This window comes from Anomaloglossus baeobatrachus, chromosome 6 (genome assembly GCF_048569485.1).
Source record: "Anomaloglossus baeobatrachus isolate aAnoBae1 chromosome 6, aAnoBae1.hap1, whole genome shotgun sequence".
Taxonomy (NCBI): domain Eukaryota; kingdom Metazoa; phylum Chordata; class Amphibia; order Anura; family Aromobatidae; genus Anomaloglossus; species Anomaloglossus baeobatrachus.
The window spans coordinates 343,192,137-343,214,429 of NC_134358.1; the positions used below are offsets into that span (position 1 = coordinate 343,192,137).

Consider the following 22,293-nt stretch of genomic DNA (forward strand, 5'->3'; position numbering starts at 1 on the left):
AGGTTATTATAAACATGATTATTTGAGAGAAGGAAAAGTACAACCTTCAGAGTAGGTTCAATAAATTGTATATAGGACATAACACCAGAAATAGGTATATAGAATATTAGTCAGAGAGAAGAGATCTTGGTATAATGAATGGAGAGAGATATATGATAGGAGCCCCACCAGTACTGTTGATAACCATGTGTTTGATTTTATAAGACTCTGGTAGCGCTATGTGTAACTGTAGATGAGCGCCAATTGAAGCACTTAAATAAGGTCATGGGAGTAGTATCATAACTTGTCGTAGGATGATGCGGGTTGGTGGCGACTATTGGCTAGTGAACAGGCATGTGGCGTTTGGGAGCAAATAGTATGCTGCTTGCATTTGCTGGGCTGTTTGGTGTGATACACCCTCCATGATGGGTCAACATGATACTGCACTGGGGGCAGGATCTATCAGTCAGTCATATAAAATAATACAGAGGGCAAAGAAAAGGCTGAGATATTAAAGAGACACTTTTCATCGGTTTTCACCAAGGAACTGACTACTTCAGAGATCATTCAACAAGGCAAAAATCAAAGTCTCCCCGCCCTGATAGAACTAATTTAACACAAGATGAAGTACACCTGCATCTGAGTAAGTTAAACATTGACAAATCCCCTGGGCCAGATGGCATTCATCCATGGTTATTAAGGGAATTTAGGTCAGTAATTGACAGACCACTGTATCTTGTCTTCTTAGACCAGGGGTGGGGAACCCGCGGCCTGCCATGACCTTCTCTGCGGCCCGCGGGCAGATTTCCGGGGGCGGCAGTGCTACGGCCGCCGCTGTGGTATTACCGGTGGCCTGCCCTTTAAATCTCCACATGTGCTGCTTGCGCGCTTGAGCGCTCTCTGTGGCAGGTGCCAGCGTGCCCAGGACTTACTTTGTGGCGAGTTTATCGTTCTGCGATTCTGTCCCACATCACCTTCACCGCCTCCAGCAGTGTGCCGCCCACTCTCCAGCGCTTGTGTGCCGCCCGCTGCACGGCGCTTTTGTGCCGCCCTTCACGGCGCTTGTGTGCCGCATGGCGCTGTGTGCCGCCCGCTCCATGACGCTGTGTGCCGCCCGCTACACGACGCTGTGTGCCACATGCTCCACGCCCCTTCTACGCTGCAGCATGCCGCCTCCACTGCTGTGTGCAGCTCCAAGTGCTGTGTGCAGCCTCCCCAGTCTTCTTCTAGTGATGTGTGTGTGCCCCCCCTCAGTGATGTCTGTGTGCCCCCCCTCAGTGATGTCTGTGTGCCCCCCCTCAGTGATGTCTGTGTGCCCCCCCTCAGTGATGTCTGTGTGTCCCCCCTCAGTGATGTCTGCGTGTCCCCCCTCAGTGAGGTCTGTGTGCCCCCTTAGTGAGGTCTGTGTGCCCCCCTCAGTCATGTCTGTGTGCCCCACCTTAGTCATGTCTGTGTGCCCCCCCTCAGTGATGTCTGTGTGCCCCCCCTCAGTGATGTCTGTGTCCCCCCCCTCAGTGATGTCTGCGTGTCCCCCCTCAGTGAGGTCTGTGTGCCCCCCTTAGTGAGGTCTGTGTGCCCCCCTCAGTCATGTCTGTGTGCCCCACCTTAGTCATGTCTGTGTGCCCCCCCTTAGTCAGGTCTGTGTGCCCCCCATTAGTGATGCCTGTGCCCCCCTAGTGATGCTTGTGGCCCTCTAGTGATGCCTGTGCCCTCCTAGTGATGTCCATGACCCCCTAGTGATGTCCATGCCCCCCTTGTGCTCTCTGTGTTGCCTTAGTGATGTCTGTGCCCCCCCAGTGCCATCTGTGCACCACAGCAATGCTTATGCCTCCCAGTGAACTAGTAATGTCTGTTGCCCAGCCCCTCTTGTCATGAATATGCCCCCAGCATCTCTTGCCATGTATATGCTCCCAGACCCTCCTGTCATGGATATGCCCCAGCATCTCCTGTGATGTGTATGCCCCAACCCCTTCTGTGATATATACATCACATTGGATATGCTAGGAGCATATACATCACAAGAGGGGATGGGGCATATACATCACACTGGAAATGTTGGGGCCATACATATCACAGGAGAGGCTGGGGGCATATACATCACAGAATGGGCTGGGGAATATACATCACAGGAAGGGCTGGGCGCATAGATCTCACAGGAGCGGCTGGGCACATAGATCTCACAGGAGGGGCTGGGCGCATAGATCTCACAGGAGGGACTGGGCGCATAGATCTCACAGGAGGGACTGGGCGCATAGATCTCACAGGAGGGACTGGGCGCATAGATCTCACAGGAGGGGCTGGGCGCATAGATCTCACAGGAGGGGCTGGGCGCTTAGATCTCACAGGAGGGGCTGGGCGCATAGATCTCACAGGAGGGGCTGGGCGCATATACTTCACAGGATTGGCTGGGCACGTATACATCAAAGGAGAGGCTGAAAGCATATACATCACAGGAGGGGGCTGGGGGCATATACATGTCCCCAGCCCCTCGTGTGATGTATTTGCCCCCAGTGTATCCAGTGATGTAGGTGTCTCCTGTGATGTACAGTATATACAGCAGTCCCAGCGTCTCCTATGTGATGTATAAACAGCATTCCCAGCGTCTCCTATGTGATGTATATACAGCAGTCCCAGCGTCTCCTATGTGATGTATATACAGCAGTCCCAGCGTCTCTTATGTGATGTATATGCCAACAGCACTTTCAGTCATGTATGTGTCTCCTGTGATTTATATACACCAGTCCATGTGTCTGTTGTGTGATATATATAGTCTACCAATCTTATTATCACAAAGAGTTGCTTGTGCTCCAGACCATGACAAACCTGGAAAAGAGAGAAGCAACATAAGTATCGCTGAACATCACAGCTGCGCAAAACAGAAGCAGCTCCGGCCACCACAATAGGGGTGAGTTAATTAACTGTTTGACCAAATATAGCCAGTTCATTTTATCACTGATAATTTTGTACGGCCCCCGAACGTTGGCAGAAATTTCCAAATTGCCCACGGCAGTAAAAAGGTTCCCCACGGGCCCCGTCTTAGACTCTCTTGTAATAGGGTTGGTACCTCAGGATTGGAGAATAGCTGACGTAGTACCGATATTTAAGAAGGGTAAGAGGGTGAATCTAGGCAACAACTGACTGGTCAGTCTGACATCAGTGGTATGCAAGGTTTTTTAAGGGCATTTTAAGAGATGACATGCAATGATATACTGTATGAGAAACAATACTAAAATAATTGATAACCAGCATGGATTCATGAAAGATTAGTTGTGACTAACCAACATGATGGGTTTCTATGAGGAGGTAAGTGCAAATCTGGAAATGGGTAACACAGATATAATTGGACTTTTCAAACGCATTTGATACTGTGCCACATAACAACCTTGTAATGAATCTCCAGAAGCAGGGACTAGGGGAAACTATATGCACCTGGGTAAGGAATTGGCTACAAGATAGGTACAGTCTAATTGGGCTATAGTCAGCAGTGGGGTAACGCAGGGATCTGTGCTAAAATCGATACTTATTAATCCCTTTATTAATTATCTTGTGGATAGGATTAAGCATAAAGTGTCTGTCTTTGCTGATGACACCAAACTATGTACGATATGAAACGTAGACCTTGATACAATGTTACAAAATGATCTTGAATGATGTCGGAATGTGCGTACCCTTGGCAAATGAGATTTAAAAATGATAAATGCACCTAGAACGGAAATAATCCTATTGCTGCACATACATTAAATGGAAGTAAACTCAGGTCTACAGAACAGGAGAAAGATTTGGGTACTTTGATTACAAGTAAGCTGAGCAGCAGTACACAATGTCAGGCAGCAACTGTTAAAGCAAACAAGATTTTAGGGTGTGTGAAAAGAGAAATTAGATACCAAGATACTGTTACCCCTCTATAAATAACTTGTAAAACCAAATCTGAAATATGGGATCCAGTTTTGGGCTCCACATGTTAAAAAGGACATTCAGAAGTTAAAGTTAGTTCAAAAGCAGGCAACTAGAAGGAATGGACGGCCTGCGTTATAATGAGAGGTTGAAAACATTGAATTTTTTTTGCTTAGAAAAAAGGACATCTCAGGGGAAATCTTATTTATATGTATAAACTAAAATAGGCCCGATGCTATCGGGAGTGCGGTGAAATGAACATCTGTCTATGCTTAGTGGTGCTCACAGGAGCAGTGGACATGTGTCACAGTGTTTGTGCTTTTGGGGCTAATTTAATGTGTTAAAGGCTGTGTGTATTTTTAATGTAAATAAACATAATGTGTATGTATTTTTTTTCTCTCTCTCTCGTCAGTACCGTCTTGTCTTGTTGCTCGCCGCAACATCACTCAAGGCATGGCAATGTCAGGCAAGGACGGACATACCTGGTGACGCCTCCTTACAGCTCCGTGACACCCCCCATATATTACACCTGTAATAAACTACACCCCTGTATACTACATCAGTACACCACCCATCTACTATACCTGTAATAAACTATATCACTACACTCCCATATACTACACCTGTAGTTAACTACACCCCTATATACTACAGCTGTAATAAACTACATCACTACACCCTCGTATACTACACCTATAATATACATCACTGCACCCCCATATACTACACCTGTAATAAACTACATCACTACACCCCATATGCCACACCCTCATATACTACACCCCCATATACTACACCACTATATACTATACTCCCATATACTACACCCTCATATACTACTCCCACATAAACTACACCACTATTTACTACACCCCCATATACTACACCTGTAATAAACTACATCACTACACCGCCATATACTACACCCCATATATTAAACCACTATATACTATACCCCCATATACTACACCCCTATATACTACACCCCTATATATTACACCAATGTATACTGCAGCCCCATATACTACACCCCATATACTACACCTGTAATAAACTACACCACTACACCCCTATATACTACACCTGTAAAATGACATCACTACACCCCCATAGACATCACTACACGCCCAATATTAGTCACCAGTAACCCCTCTTCAGGTTATTAGTTACCACTCACCTCTCCCTCCTCAGGCACTTTCGTACGTGTCCCCCGCCAAGCTGGTTCCTCTCTTGTACGGGCCTTGACTGCGCCGATGCTGTTCTCCCAGGGGCCCCAGCCACTGCTTCTCTTCGTGAAGGCCCCGGCTGTGTCGCTTCATCTCCTGCCGGGAGGGAAGTTTGACACGCACCGTACTGAGGACATCAGGGAGCGCGCATGTGTCACAGAGAAAGGGCAGGGAACAGAGGACAGCTTCCTGCGTTCTGCTGCCTGCACTGACTGTGCGGTGCCCGGCACACAGTACGTAATAAAGGCGATATGACCAAGGCCTCCCGCCGGTGCCTGGAGCTCCGGAAAACAGGTCAGATTGCCCTCATTACTTAGCAGCGAGCAAGGGCCCCCTGAACCTTCAGGCCCCTGTTCACCGCACTGGCTGAACTGGCGATATGGCTGTGCGCTGTGTGTACGTGTTGTCTGTATATATGTGTGTCTATATGGCTGTACACTGTGTATAAGTGTTGTGTGTGTGTGTGTGTGTGTATTCTCGCTCTCTCTTCCCCCCCCCTGTGAAAACACGTGTCTTTTAAGTAAAATATTTTCTATATTTACCTGTATCCAGCACTGTTTCTTTTGCTCTGCTGCCTCGAGCTTTTGACCGCCTCTCATTATACTTACTGAATATTCACTGCACTGAAGAGTTGGAAGCCGGAGCATACTGGGGAAACCGCCGGGACAGCACCACTAGGGACAGGTGAGTATCCAGGTGTGTGTGTGTGTGTGTGTTCAGTGTATAAATGCATGTGCATGTGAAATGCCTATAACCTTCAATGACCTCACTGCTTCACCCCCGTGCGGAGCTGCCGCCCCACCACCGTGCGGAGCTGCCGCCCCACCTCCGTGCGGAGCTGCCGCCCCACCACCGTGCGGAGCTGCCGCCCCACCACCGTGCGGAGCTGCCGCCCCACCACCGTGCGGAGCTGCCGCCCCACCACCGTGCGGAGCTGCCGCCCCACCACCGTGCAGAGCTGCCGCCCCACCACCGTGCGGAGCTGCCGCCCCACCACCGTGCGGAGCTGCCGCCCCACCACCGTGCGGAGCTGCCGCCCCTCCTACTGTCTCCTCCCCAAAATCCTTTAGGATGTAAGCCCGCAAGGGCAGGGCCCTCTTCCCCCTGTGCTAGTCTGTCTATTGTAACGTGTACATGTATTCTGTATGTAACCCCCTCATGTACAGCACCATGGAATCAATGGTGCTCTATAAATAAACAATAATAATAAAAAATAATGTGCGCTATGTGTTTGTACAGTGCTGGCCAAAAGTATTGGCTTCCCTGCAATTCTGTCAGATAATACTCAGTTTCTTCTTGAAAATGATTGCAATCACAAATTCTTTGGTATTATTATCTTCATTTATTTTACTTGCAATGAAAAAAACACAAAAGAGAATGAAACAAAAATCAAATCATTGATCATTTCACACAAAACGCCAAAAATGGGCCAGACAAAAGTATTGGCACCCTTAGCCTAATACTTGGTTGCACAACCTTTAGCCAAAATAACTGCGAACAACTGCTTCCGGTAACTATCAATGAGTTTCTTACAATGCTCTGCTGGAATTTTAGACTATTCTTCTTTGGCAAACTGCTCCAAGTCCCTGAGATTTGAAGGGTGCCTTCTCCAAACTGCCATTTTGAGATTTCCTCACAGGTGTTCTATGGGATTCAGGTCTGGACTCATTGCTGGCCACTTTAGTAGTCTCTAGTGCTTTCTCTCAAACCATTTTCTAGTGCTTTTTGAAGTGTGTTTTGGGTCATTGTCCTGCTGGAAGACCCATGACCTCTGAGGAAGACCCAGCTTTCTCACACTGGGCCCTACATTATGCTGCAAAATTTGTTGGTAGTCTTCAGACTTCATAATGCCATGCACACGGTCAAGTAGTCCAGTGCCAGAGGCAGCAAAGCAACCTCAAAACATCAGGGAACCTCCGCCATGTTTGACTGTAGGGACCGTGTTCTTTTCTTTGAATACCTCTTTTTTTTTTCCTGTAAACTCTATGTTGATGGCTTTTCCCAAAAAGCTCTACTTTTGTCTCATCTGACCAGAGAACATTCTTCCAAAATGTTTTAAGCTTTCTCAGGTAAGTTTTGGCAAACTCCAGCCTCGCTTTTTTATGTCTCGGGGTAAGAAGTGGGGTTTTTCTGGGTATCCTTGTTTGCAATTACAGCTAATAATCGTCTTTTATAAGACCTGATCAGGCCGGCACAGGTCTCTGGAGTTATCTAGGCCCACTCCTCCATGCAGATCTTGTCCAAGTTATCTAGGTTCTTTGGGTGTCTCATGTGGACTTTAATCTTGAGCTCCTTCCACAAGTTTTCAATTGGGTTAAGGTCAGGAGACTGACTAGGCCACTGCAACACCTTGATTTTTTTCCCTCTTGAACCAGGCCTTGGTTGTCTTGGCTGTCTGCTTTGGGTCGTTGTCTTGTTGGAAGATGAAATGACGACCCATCTTAAGATCCTTGATGGAGGAGCGGAGGTTCTTGGCCAAAATCTCCAGGTAGGCCGTGCTATCCATCTTCCCATGGATGCGGACCAGATGGCCAGGCCCCTTGGCTGAGAAACAGCCCCACAGCATGATGCTGCCACCACCATGCTTGACTGTAGGGATGGTATTCTTGGGGTCGTATGCAGTGCCATCCAGTCTCCAAACGTCACGTGTGTGGTTGGCACCAAAGATCTCGATCTTGGTCTCATCAGACCAGAGAACCTTGAACCAGTCTGTCTCAGAGTCCTCCAAGTGATCATGAGCAAACTGTAGACGAGCCTTGACATGACGCTTTGAAAGTAAAGGTACCTTACGGGCTCGTCTGGAACGGAGACCATTGCGGTGGAGTACATTACTTATGGTATTGACTGAAACCAATGTCCCCACTGCCATGAGATCTTCCCGGAGCTCCTTCCTTGTTGTCCTTGGGTTAGCCTTGACTCTTCGGACAAGCCTGGCCTCGGCACGGGTGGAAACTTTCAAAGGCTGTCTAGGCCGTGGAAGGCTAACAGTAGTTTCATAAGCCTTCCACTTCCGGATGATGCTCCCAACAGTGGAGACAGGTAGGCCCAACTCCTTGGAAAGGGTTTTGTACCCCTTGCCAGCCTTGTGACCCTCCACGATCTTGTCTCTGATGGCCTTGGAATGCTCCTTTGTCTTTCCCATGTTGACCAAGTATGAGTGCTGTTCACAAGTTTGGGGAGGGTCTTAATTAGTCAGAAAAGACTGGAAAAAGAGATAATTAATCCAAACATGTGAAGCTCATTGTTCTTTGTGCCTGAAATACTTCTTAATACTTTAGGGGAACCAAACAGAATTCTGGTGGTTTGAGGGGTTGAATAATAAATGACCCTCTGAATAAAGTTTTCACATTTTAAAAAAGAAATAACATTCTTTTTTGCTGCAGTGCATTTCACACTTCCAGGCTGATCTACAGTCCAAATGTCACAATGCCAAGTTAATTCCGAATGTGTAAACCTGCTAAATCTGCAGGGGGTTGAATACTACTTGTAGGCACTATATATAATTATATCTAAGTGGAAGAAGACACTTTTGAGGAGAGATAGGACCATCAAGCACCATAGACAGATGCTGACCATTCATGAGTCTTTAATTATTTCTGCTTATAAAACCCCGTAAACAGGAGTTCCTCATTTAATCCTATAAGGGCAAGACTATTTGAAAGATCCAAGCTGATTCACGCCTAAGTAAGTCAAGGGATATATTACCTCCTCTAATGTTTGTTCTAAACCCCTCTAGTTCTAGAATCCTAACATTAGTCACTCGCCCACCATGTTCTTCCAAAAAGTGTGCTGCCACTAAAGATATTGTCTTGCACTTCTCCAAGTCTGTGCTTGCCGTACTTATAGTTGACATGTGCTGTTGGATCCTTTTGCTGAGTTCTTGACTCGTCCGACATAGATCTTTGGACATCCACAGATCAGTCCATAGACTAAGTTCCTTGTTCGACAATTAAAGAATCCTCTTGGCTTCTGTAGCGATGGAAACATATTAGCAAAAGTAATGTCCTTAACAATCATAAAGGGCAAATACTACAGTTGCCACACAGATATGATCCTTCCACAATAGTACCCCCATCTGTTCTTCTAGTGGGCCTACAGATATGGCTGGATGATTTCCTTAGTAAACACAACATTGTCGGATATAAATGACTTAGTGACAAAATGTATAATTGGTGGAGGAAGGTTGAGCTAGATGGACCTAGGTTTTTTTTCCGCTTATGTAACTATAATATTAAGTTAGTCATCATTACGCTGTTTGGAGGTGAGGATCCTTGGTCAGGCCAATGCTAGAAGATGAGTACTAAAGGGCGTTCAGTGTAACGAGTCCATTTGTTTATGGGAGGAATCTACTAAGAGATGGGACTAGCCCCTCTTACTCATTGACGCTTAAGAAGAGAAGGCATGCAAGTTGTGAGGATATGCAATTCTGTGTATTATGACTGGTTTCACATCATTTTTGCCTATGAAAAAAAAATGACGTGGGCGTCACCATATTTTTGTATGCTAGCCAGGTACAGCAGGCAGCTACGGGCTGCCCCTAACCCCCTGCTGCCTATTTGTACCCGGCTGGGAACCAAAAATATAGGGAAGCCCTATAGGAAAAAAAATGCCAACGGCATATGACCGGATCCTGTGGATTGAATGTGCAACTGCAATTGTTATTGGATGCAGCAGGACACACAATTTATTGTCCGGCACTGGAGTCAGCTGATTGGGAGTCAGCTGAACTCCTGATCTGACAGCCCGCACATATTGTGGATGCAGGTTAACAGCAGTCACTGCTCACTGCCGATCATGTGTGATCGTGTGTGAGCTGTGAGGTCAGCTGAGTTTGGCCGGCACTGGAGTCGGCTGATCTGAACTCCGCTGAACTCCTAGCCAGTAGAACAAGTAATCAGCTGACTCCAGTGTCGGCCGGTTACTTGTTCTGTGTCCCGCTGCATCCATCACAGAGTGTGCGGGCTGGAGTTCAACTGAGTTCAGATCAGCTGACACCAGTGCCGGACGAACTCAGCTGACCTCACAGCCCGCACACACGTTGCGATGGATGCAGGGGGAGACAGAACAAGTAATCGTCCGACACTGGAGTCTGCTGATCTGATTACTTGTTCTGCTGGCTGTGTGGTCAGGAGTAGGGATGAGTGAGCAGTAAAATGCTCGGATGCTCGATGGGCAAAGCTCATGTAGATAATTTTTTTAAATTCATTAAAAGATATAAAAAACAAAAACCCCAAACACATAACCCTAACCCTAGGGTTAGTGATAAAACAAATGCGTGGGCTTCCACTTCATTCTCTATTGCTAAAGGTAACCCAAGCAGCTACTGGCTGCTAACCCCCATTGCTTGGTGTTAAATTCACTGGCAATGTGAGGCCCCGTACCTCTTCAGTAATACTTGAGCTGTATAAATATTATGCATTATGTGCTGTCTGTTGTGTCATTGTCTTTCCCTGTACCTTATGTGTCTACCTTTGTAATGGTGAGAATATCTTCCGTACCCCATTGAGTTCCGTGCAGGTCCACCGCTGGCCTTTGGACGACCTTGAGACTGAAATCTCACGGAAACTCTATATACTCACCTGCACTCTCTGTACCTTCTTTCCCCTTGTCTTCTTGTCTAATATTGTAATGTTTGTCTTGTTATAGTCCTTATCTTTCTTTTTTTTTTTTTAAACAAATTTTATTTGATGAGTTGTTAACAAGTAATTTCAGAAATAAAAGCATACTCAGACATTTAACAATTCTCATCCTTTTTGAAATTTTTCTGTCACAACATTATACATATTTCAGTTTTCAAATTGTGCAACAAAAACCCTAAATTAACCTTTTAACATCAAAACATAGGGGTTCTTTATTTTACCGTTCTATTCTCAATCTCCCCAATGAGCCGTCCATCTCTCCCCAGCTATACCACGCCGTATCTTTAAAGCGATGGATTATACTAGAGATCTCTTTTTGAGAGTAATTCCTTTCTATGAATGTTTTCCATTTCTTAAAGAAACCAATCGTGCGTTTCTTTTTGCTATCTTCTGCTTCTAATTGATACATGAACAACAATGTTTTTGTGGTGTCTAGCACCTCTGAAATAACTGGTGCTTGTTTTGTAAGCCAGTGTCGCAAAATGCATTTTTTGACCGACAGTATTAACGCTTGCACTGCTTTTGGTATGAATAGCTGCTCATCCCTCTCTCTCCCTTCCCAACTTGTGGCATGGAATAAACAGAGTATCGGGTCTTTTGGAACTTTAATTCCCCAAGTCTTGTCTATCTGTTTGATTGCATCCATCCAAAGCTTTGCTATCACCGGGCACTCCCAAAGGCAGTGTATCAGATTTGCCTTGTGAAGGTGACATTTAGGGCAACTGCTAAGATAGTGTGCAGGGGAGTTTGTGTATGAAAGGTCAAATGCGTATATAGCGTTGTGCATTAGTTTGAATTGCATCTCCCTCCATTGCTTGTTAACCACCACTTTTCTCACAGTTAACCATCCTTTGAGTATTTTTTCCTGTAGATTTCCACCTTCAAATTTATTGGTCCACTTCCCCCCCAATTCATTCTCTTTGCTTCAGTCGTGTTGACTTCGTATATGGGCATATAAAGTGGCTAGTGATATCTGATCCTTTTTTCCACCTAGCAAGATATCAAATCCGTTTCTAATTCCCAACGTCCCCCAACATTTCATTATGGACGAGTAATGGCTCACCAGTTGTCTGTACTGAAAATGTTGTTTGTTAGACAGTGAGTATATTATTCACCATTTCTTGCCAGTTAAAGACCCTGCCTTCTTCTTTGTTTAATAGATCTTCTATTTTTTTAATACCTTTTTGTTTCCATTCCCCAAAAAGCTTGTTTTGTTGTCCCTGTTCAAAATGTGTGTCTTTCCATATGGGGATGTGTTTTGAAATATTAAATGGTGAACTATATAGTTTCCGTACTGCTTTCCAGGCTCCTCTGGTGTCATTTAGCAGGCAGCTGAGTTTAATATGTGGCGGGAGTTCTTTTGTTTTCATATGTAATATTGTGATTAGATCTAGGGGTTTTGCTAGCTCTTTTTCCAGCTGAGTATTGGAAAAGTACTGATTGTTATATATCCAATCTTTGACGTGTCTTGTCAAGGCAGCTAAATAGTCTCTCATCATAGGCATTTGCATCCCTCCTTTCAATCTAGTCAATTTATTATATGAAATTCTAGGTCTTTTGCCCTGCCAAATAAATTTGGTGAATGTGCCTTCTGAATTGTGTTTACGTCCATGTGTTTTAAAAGGACTGGAATGGTCTGCATTGGGTAAAGTAGTCTCGCAAAACTGATTATTTTGATCAATTGCATACGGCCGAATAATGAAAGCGGAAGCGTTTTCCACCTCTCCAATTCTTTAGTTATTTTTTCTATTTGCGGGGGGTAGTTAAGCCTATACATGGCCATAGAATATGTGCCTATTTTAATCCCCAGGTATGTGATAAACTGCTTCACCACCTTTATGTTCAGAAATTTCTTTGTTCTCCACCCCATGGGTCTTAATAATAACATCTGGCATTTATTTATATTTATTTTATAGCCTGAGTAGACTCCAAAAGATTCAATTAGATCTAAAATATGCTGCAACTGTTTTTCTGGATCTGCCAAGAATAAAAGCATGTCATCAGCAAAACAGGTCAGCTTTATTTCTGTTTCCCACTATTATCCCTGTGAAGTTTTTACATCTTAGAAATTGTTGGGCTAATGGTTCAATGGCGATATCAAATAATAGTGGTGAAAGTGGACATCCCTGTCTAGTAGCTTTGAGTACGTGAATTACTTTAGTCCTTATCTTTCTTAAAGTAATGGATAATAAGATGTGTATCCTGATACATGTCTTCTGCAAATTGCGCACGTTATTTTTTTTTTGTATGCTTTAAAAATTTTTTATAAAAATTTCAGTTATTAAAAAAAAATAAAAATATATTACTGGCAATGGAAAATCCAGGGAAGCCCTTTTGTTTTTTGCCCAAAAACAAAAAAAAACAAAAAAAACGTGGGCTTCGCCATATTTTTGTATGCTAGGTATAGCAGGCAGCTACGGGCTGCCCCTAACCACCTACTGCCTATTTGTACCCAGCTGGGGACCAAAAATATAGGGAAGCCCTTTATTTTTTATTATTTCATGAATTCCATGAAATAATAATAATAAAAAAAAAAGACGTGGGCTTTGCCCAATTTTTGTGTCCAGCGAGATACAACTAGGCAGCTGGGGATTGGAATCTGCATTGCAGGTTGGCCCAAGCTTTCTGCCCCCCCCCCCCCCCCCCCCGCTGCGAATTGGAGTTCGCAGCCACCCCAGAAAATGGCGCGTTCATAGAAGCGCCATCTTCTGGCGCTGTATCCAACTCTTTCAGCGGCCCTGATGCCGGGTGGCACGCTATGTAATAAGGGGTTAATACCAGATTTGTTTTACCAGCTGGTCTTAAGCCAGAGATTCTTAATGTCAGGCCAAGTTTGACCTGGCCATTAAGAATCTCCAATAAAGGGTTCAAAAAAAGACACCACACAGAGAAAATATACTTTATTAGAAATAAATACACAGACACACTTAGGGACTCTATCTTTATTACTCCCTGTCACCCCTCCACGATCCTGGTCTTCTGTCTGAGAGAGAGATTTCTGTACTGATTACGCCAGTCTGCTTTCTGGGCATGCTCAGTACAGGCAACAGGATCCTGTGTCTGTCAGGATACGGCGACTTCCGGTGCAGACTGCAGAAGAATCCGACTCCCATTGAAAGACATTGCAGGTACCGCCACAATCTATCGGATCCATTGACATGCAGTATTTTGCCCGAGGATAAAAACGTGGTTTTGAACAACGGTAAAATACCGCAAAGCAACGGATCCAGTGTATTCCGCACGTGACCACATATTGCCGAGATTCGATTGCAAATGTATTGAAACGACAACACATTTGTAAAGGATTCGGCATTGCGGCAAAAAATCTATTTGTGCCGCAGGTAAAAAAAACTCTCATGGGAAACCAGCCTATGCCCGTAATCTGCCTACTGTCATGGGTGTGCCCTGTTATGGGGGGACCTCTAGCGAGTCTTGGACCAGAAGATCACTGCACCTTATTATGCGCAGGTCTGCAGCTAATGTTTAAATGTATTTGTTTTCTTTTGGTGCTGTAGGGCTTAAGAATTCTTTCCTATCTGGGTATCCTTTGGAGCCTTCATCTCGTTTGCAGCTCTTTGTGACCACTTCCGTTCTCTATAAATAGTCTCTATATATAATCACATGTCTTAACATGTGATGCCAGTTATAGATTCTCATAGCTAAGCTGTCTACTTTGGAAGGAGCCAGTCTCTGGAAGACATCTATAGTAGCTGATGGAGATTTGCTGCTGGCATTCGACTGCTGGATGTCTTACTGTTGGAGTTTTGTAGCAGCAGTAAAGTTTGTTGTATATCCTTTTGTCTATGTCCCTCTCTCTGTCCTCCTTGCCCTGTGTTATATTGCAGTAGTGGTGATGTCTCCTGTACTCACTGGCCTTGGCACTATACAGGGTAAGTGGAGGGACAATTAGGGACTAGGCACGTGACTGCAACAAGGGTTAGGACTCATTTGGGATCTTTAGGGGAACGCAGGCCAGACACATGTTAGTGTCAGGAGATGTCCCAACCCCCGCTCCCTATCATTAAGGCCTTCCTCTCACCTTCCATCCTGTTTGTAACGTCTGTGTTGCACTATTTGCAGGATATCCCCTTGTCTGTGCATGACAGTTTCTTATACCATTTACAAAGTAACACTCCATGCAAAGTTCCCATGGGAAGTTCTCCCACGCACTCATTTCTCAGGAGTATGTCATGATAACTTATTGTTGTTATTATTGTTGTCATTATCCAGGGTACTACCCATAACACAGTTTCTGAGAACATTGCACATGAGATAAAATCTTAGACCAAATATTAGACAAAATATGAAACTAGAAACAAATTAACTATTCTATATCAGTATGTTTTTAGTGCATGAGTGGAAACCATAATACAATCAAAGAAACCTCAGGTGAATATTGGGGGAGCAAGTTGCTGTTGGCAAGATTGGAACAAATGTTCTTATTCTAAGAAGTAAACACCACCTTGTTCCACTTTGTTGTGTCTTGCAGCTAATATTTCCATTAACCTAGGTATATTTAGGCGGGCTTTGCACGTTGCGACATTGCACGTGCGATGTCGGTGGGGTCAAATCGAAAGTGACGCACATCCGGCGTCGCAGTCGATATCGCAACGTGCAAATCCTTTTTGATACGATGAACGAGCGCAAAAGCGTCGTTATCGTATCATCGCTGCAGCCTCCGACATTTCCATAATGCCGGTGCAGCGACAGGTGCGATGTTGTTCCTCGCTCCTGCGGCAGCACACATCGCTGTATGTGAAGCCGCAGGAGCGAGGAACTTCAACTTACCTGCCGCTGGCTGCAATGAGAAGGACGGAGGTGGGCGGGATGTTTACATCCTGCTCATCTCCGCCCCTCCGCTTCAATTGGCCGCCTGCCGTGTGACGTCACTGTGACGCCACACGACCCGCCCCCTAAGGAAGGAGGCGGGTCGCCGGCCAGAGGGACGTCGCACGGCAGGTATGTGCGTGTAAAGCTGCCGTAGCGATAATAATCGCTACGGCAACTTTCACTATATATCGAACGTGCGACGGGGGCGGGACTATCGCTGCAGCATCGGTAACACATTGTTACTGATGTCGCAGCGTGCAAAGCCCGCCTTAAACTCTCCTCTACTTAGCTCTGTCCGCAATAGTCAGTGTATCAGAATCACTGTTGCTTAAGGAGTACATTTCCATAGACAAATTTTACTGATTTAAATGTTATCTTATGTCTTGCGTCAGATAAATTCACATGTCCAGTAATCATGTTTGAAAAGGTTCCAGAATCAATTAGCAGGTCAGACAAGAAATCTGTGGAGAGAAAAGCGCATATAGGGTCTTACCCCAGTATATAAGGGGTGGGAGGAGGGTGAAACTACTCACCAGATGTCGTTGTGAGAGTCACAACAACTATATTCGCATGTAGAATCTGATCCAAGGCTGCAGCCACCCAAATGGCAGAAAACAGAGAGCAAAAGAGAAGGGTGTTTGATACTGCGCCAAAGGATCACAGGAACAGATGTTTAGATTAATGCATCTTTATTTCATCCAGGTCTACGCGTTTCTGGAGCCACTGCCCCCTTCCTCAGGACCGTCAGGAAAGACAAAACATCAAATCTGTCTTAGACAGATTTGATGTTTTGTCTTTCCTGACGGTCCTGAGGAAGGGGGCAGTGGCTCCAGAAACGCGTAGACCTGGATGAAATAAAGATGCATTAATCTAAACATCTGTTCCTGTGATCCTTTGGCGCAGTATCAAACACCCTTCTCTTTTGCTCTCTGTTAATTAGCAGGTCAGAAAAGTTGTGGATAATTACTAAACGGTTTGCATGTCCAGTAGTCGTGGACTGTAAAAGTTCGGATTCGCGCAAGTTCAAAAGTACCCGAGTGCCAGGCCCGGACCAGAATTCTCAGGTAACTCCGGGTAATAATCTGGGTCCGGCAACTCTGCTTATAAAAAAAAAAAATAATAATAATAAAAATAATTAAGTTAAAAATAAAGAAAAAAAAATAAAGCAAGCACGCTATACTTACCAAGTCTCTGGCGCGGCTGTAACACTGCCTCCGGGTCACTCATTCTACTTCTGGGGCTGCTCATTATCCTTCATACATTTTCACTGCTTTCGCCACCCATCAGCAGTCCTGGCGTCTGTGATTGGTTGCAGTCAGACGCGCCCGCTGCCTGTGTGACAGCATGTTGGACTGTTTGCGATCACAAACCCTGTCTGCGGCTCTATCGTGGTTTAAAAATAAATACAAATTTGACGTAGGGTTCCCCCAGATTGACACCGAGCACAGATAAAGAATACTGCTACAGGCTGGTGCTCCCATCCATGTGCTTATCTTAGCTGTGTTTTCAAAATAAAAGTAGCTGCATGTGGCTTTTAAAAAAAAAAAAAAAAAAAAGTCAATAAATTATTTTAAAAATGGCTTACGGTCCCTTACCAATTTTGATACCCAGCCATGATAAGGTCAACAGCTGGGGGCTGGTGAGACCTATGCTTATTCGGCCCCGAAAGCTTAAAAATAGCAGCCTGCAGGCGCCCAGGACTTGTTGCATCCATTAGATGCAACAATCCCGGAACTTTATCCGGCTCTTTCTAATTGCCCTGGTGTGGTGGCAGTCAGCGTTATAAGGGGTTAATAAGAGCTCATAGCTGCCACTAAACCCTAGCTTACTAATAGGAGGCGTCTATGAGGGCCCCTCCCATTATTAATCTGTGAGTGAAAAGAAATAAAAAAAGTTTGTGTTTACTTGAAATAAAATACAAACCCACCCTCTTTCACCCCTTTATTAACCCCAAAAAACCCAGGTTTGCTGTAATCCACATGAGGTTTCACGACGATCCCAGATCGGCTACATCCGAAGTGTCAGTACTCGACCATAGATAATGACCGCCCACTGCTGTGAGCTTCAGGCAGAGAATGAGCTGCACAAATTGCGGTGATGTCAATCGGGCTATTTACGGTCACAGCTAGAGGTACCCACAGCCCTGCACCTGTGATCACAGGTAATGACCTCAAGTGATCTCATTGAACTCAGTGAAGTCATAGAGTTCACAGACCTGTATCTCCTTGAAGAAAACTGCAGGCTTTTTTTCCCATGAGATGCAGATTTGGTGCTGAAATTTTTAGAGCATATTCCGACATCCAGTCTACACCTCCTAGCAAAGCAAAAAAACTCATCAAACAGCATGCGGTTTTGATGCAATAGTGATGCGATTTTTTTTTTTTGCCAGTAGGTGTAGATTTGGTGCATGAAGACGGTGTAAAAATTTCAGCAGCAATTCTGCATCTCTTGGCAAGAAAAAACTGTTTTTTTTACCAGGGGATGGAAGTCTGTGAACTCAGTGACATCACCTGAGGTGAGGGTACTGCGTTCAGGGGTCATCTAAGGTTAGGTTACCTGTGATCACAGGTGGAGGGCCTTGGGAACCCCCAGCTGTGACCAAAAATAACCTGCATGATGTCACCGCTCATGTTCTATGTCCACCCGCTGTCACTTTAGATGAAGCAGAGCTGGAATAGTCGGGGAACCTCGTGTGGATTACGTCGGACCTGGGTGTTACGGGGTTAATAAATGAGTGTAAGAGGGTGTTATTTTGTATTTTATTTCAAATAATGGATTTTTTTCGGTGTTTTTGTGTATTTCTTTTCACTGACAGATTAGTATTGGGTGGTCTCATTGTCTTTTATCATTACTAATCTAGATCTTATTGGCAGCTGTGAGCTGGTTTTAGCCCCTTATTACCCCGATTGCCACTGCACCAGGGCAATCGGGAAGAGCCAGGAAAAGTTCTGGGATTTTTAGATCTAATGGATGTGACAAACCTGGATGACTGCAGGCTGGTATTGTTAGGGTGGAAGGCTCAATAACCTGGGTCTCCCCAGACTGAGAATACCAGCCCCCAGCTGTCGGCTTTATTATTTTTAGGTATCAAAATTTGAGGGGACCCAAGCCGTTTGTTAAAAAAAAATATTTTATTTAAAAAAAATAAATATATATATAATATATATGAAAATATAATCTGCAAGCTGTTTCTCTTGTTTTCATACACAACTAAGATAAGAGCATGGCTCTATGCTGGGTATGATAATGCCAATTTTTTCTTTATTTATTTTTACACCACGATAGAGCCGCAGACGGTCTGTGATCACAAGCAGTCAGACATGCTGTCACGCAGGCTGGGGGCGTGTCTAACTGCAACCAATCACAGACGCCAGGACTGCCAGTGGGCAGGCGAAGTAGTGAATATGTATGAGCGATAATGAGCAGCCACGGAGGTAACGTTAGAGCCACGCCAGAGACTGGTAACTAGAATGCGCATGCTCCCATCCCTCTATCCCTTCTACCACTATTTCTTTAGACTTATATGGGGACCGCCATCCGGCCAGATATCTATTATCAATTCCGGGCCTGAACAGGTTTTTTTTTTATTAAACACAGTATCCCAGGAATCTGCTAGTAAATAAAAAATGGATCCATTTCAAATGGAATAAAATAGAATGCTAATTAATGTATCCGTTTTCCATAAATTTCAATGGTAAAAAAAACCGTATCCAGTTGCAATCTTATTATTTTATTTTTATTTTTTTTTTAGCAGGACAAAAAAAAATGTGTCTGTACAACACTTAAGTCCTGCTAAGATAACTGTTTGCTTCTGGATCCGTTTCTAACAGATGATTACTAGACATGAACTTAGATTAACAATAGTCTATTCACAATTAAGAGAGTGTGCATATTGATAAATTGCTGATTTGCTCCTTTCATTTTATCATTATGTATGTATTTAATTGTTTTTTTTTTCCTCCATCTTTTAAGGTTCATAATGGCAGAGCTCATTCAGACAGAAAAGACCTTTGTTAGAGATCTGCGAGAATGTTTGGATGTAAGTTTATTACACTGTTCTACAAAGTTGTCTGGTTCAGTTCTGAAATGAGCCATTTCCTAATGATTTTCACCTTCTGAATTCAAATCTGACCATGAAAATGTTTGTCTCTTGTTTCTATGATATCAAAGAGTTTTCCTTTTACTGTTACATATAATTAATGCCTAAAAGTTTCAGTTGTTTGAATCATTATTATTTTTGCAAATCTAAATATGCAGAATATTTTGTTATGCCAATTTTCTGATATTTATTTAGAAGAAACTTTGTAATAATCCAAATAACTAAAACATGTCTAAACACTATTGCGAATTATAAACAGAAATTGCACTACAAAATTTTGTTCTTATTCAGGGACAACTCTTTTTTTGCTTGTCTCTTGAACTCTTGTATTGCATCATCTCTTACAATTATCCAATGGTAATCTGCAAGCATTGATGGATTCAATTTTATTTTATATAGTTTCTCCATAGCCGCAATATTTTTGGTGAAATCTCTCACCATTCTCATTGCCCACTGCTCTGCAGTTTGGTGGAAAAAAGTCTGGATGCAAATGTAAGAAATTAATCTTTAAAGCATAAGCATCGTTTTAATTTTTATTTCATCAATAGTACGCAAGAAAACGAGCAACTTTGTAATAGATCTGATGAGATTCTACTGTATGTAAATAGAAGAGGTAGGAGGAGAGGGCAGAGCTCTGCTTCTAGCTCCTTCTTTTGCCTCTAGCTCCTCCCTCCTCCCATGGTCATAGAATCTCAGCAGTAACAGCTGTCATCTCTTATCTCCGTAATGAGAAAGTCTTCTTTGAATACAGATTTTACTTCAGAATTGATAATGACTGATCAATTTTGACATCGAAAGAAGCAAATTTGTCTGATAAGATATATTATAAAGTTGCTTATTTTTATATGTAGTATTGATGTAGGAAATTAAAATGATGGCTACACTAAAGTTGGGGTGGGGAACCTCCAGCCCGAGGGCCGTATGCGGCCTGCAATTACTTTTTATGTGGCCCCTGGGCACATTCTCGGGGAGCTAAGTACTCGGGCTGCAGCTGCGGTTAACCGTCTGCTGTCGACCCTTTAAATCACAACGTGTGGCCTGTGCCAGCGTGCTGGTACGTACTTGTGGGTGGGGTGAGCATGAGATATGCTGCGTTCCTGTCACACAGAAGAAGAGGAGCGGCAGGTTTACTGGACTCCCAGCTGTACTACGTGCTGTGAGCCTCCTGCCTCCCTGCTGTGCATGCCCCCCTGCTGTAAGTCTCCTTTCTCCTTGTTGTGCAAGCCACCCCCTTTTGTGCAAGCCACCCCCTTTTGTGCAAGCCACCCTCTTTTGTGCAAGCCCCCCTGTTGTGCAAGTATCCCTGTTGTGCAAGTATCCCTGTTGTGCAAGTATCCCTGTTGTGCAAGCATCCCTGTTGTGCAAGCATCCCTGTTGAGCAAGCCTCCCTGCTGTGCAAGCCTCCCTGCTGTACCTTGTCTCCCGCTGCTGTGAGCCTTATGACCTTGCTGTGCATGCCTGCCTGCTGTTAGCCTCCTGACTTCCTTCTGTACCTGCTGCCTGCTGCTTTGCAACCCTCCCTGGTGTTAGCCTCTTGCCTCCCTGCTGTGCACCTCCTGCCTCCCTGCTGTGAGCCTCCTGCCTCCCACTGCTGTGAGCCTCCTGCCTCCCTGCTGTGCATTCCTGTCTACTGTGAGCCTCCTGCCTCCCTGCTGTGTCTGCCTCCTGCTGCTGTGAGCCTCCTTGCCTCACTGCTGTACCAGCCTCCTGCTGCTGTGAGCCTCCTGCCTCCCTGCTATGAGCCTCCTGCCTCCCTGCTGTGAGGCTCCTGCCTCCCTGCTGTGAGCCTCCTGCCTCTCTGCTGTAAGCCTCCTGCCTCCCTGCTGTGAGCCTCCTGCCTCTCTGCTGTGAGCCTCCTGCCTCTCTGCTGTCAGCCTCCTTCCTCTCTCCTGTGAGCCTGCTGATGCTGTGGGTCTCCTGCCTCCCAGTGCTGTGTGCCACCCTCCCCAGTGCTGTCGGTGCTCCCTCAGTCCTGTTCATGTCCTGTTTGTGCCCCTCTACTGTTGTCCGTGCCACCGCCATTGCTGTCTGTGCCCAGCAGTACTGTCCGAGCCCCAGCCCCTCCTCTGTGTGTGTGTGTGTGTGTGTGGTGTGTGTGTGTGTATATATATATATATATATATATATATATATATATATATATATATATTGCTCACATTGCTTATTCATATAGCCCCCCTAGGGGGACTAGTAAAATAAAAAAGTAACATTTTTTAAAAATAAAAAAACACCTAAAAGTTCAAATCCACCCCCCTTTCCCCATTGAACATTAAAGGGTTAAAACATATATATATATATATATATATATATATATATATATATATATATATATATATATATTTGGTATCACCGCGTTTAGAAATGCCCGATCTATCAAAATATAAAATCTGGCCTCACACATATTCAGTCTCATTTTCAGCTTCACGCTTTCAGTTTCACACTCACTCCCATATTCAGTCTCACTCCCATATTCAGTTTCACTTTCAGTCTCACACTTACTTTCAGTCCCACTCACTTTGTCTCACACTCTTTTTCTCTCACATATTCAGTCTCATTTTCAGTTTTGTGCTTACTTTCAGTTTCACTTTCAGTCTCACACTCACGTTCACTCCCATATTCAGTTTCA

General features: G+C 44.5%; 1 protein-coding gene across 14 annotated transcripts in view; it reads left to right on the forward strand.

The window, feature by feature from the left end:
* TRIO (trio Rho guanine nucleotide exchange factor) overlaps positions 1-22,293 on the forward strand; it is a 3,493,742-nt gene that overhangs the window by 1,043,646 nt on the left and 2,427,803 nt on the right. For all 14 annotated transcript variants that reach the window (XR_012724343.1, XR_012724344.1, XR_012724345.1 and 11 more), the window contains exon 27: positions 19,541-19,607. Coding sequence is in view for 11 of the 14 variants with exons in the window: in XM_075314973.1 (XP_075171088.1) it covers positions 19,541-19,607 (67 nt within the window). In the remaining 3 variants the exon portion in view is untranslated. The remainder of the gene's footprint in view (positions 1-19,540; positions 19,608-22,293) is intronic.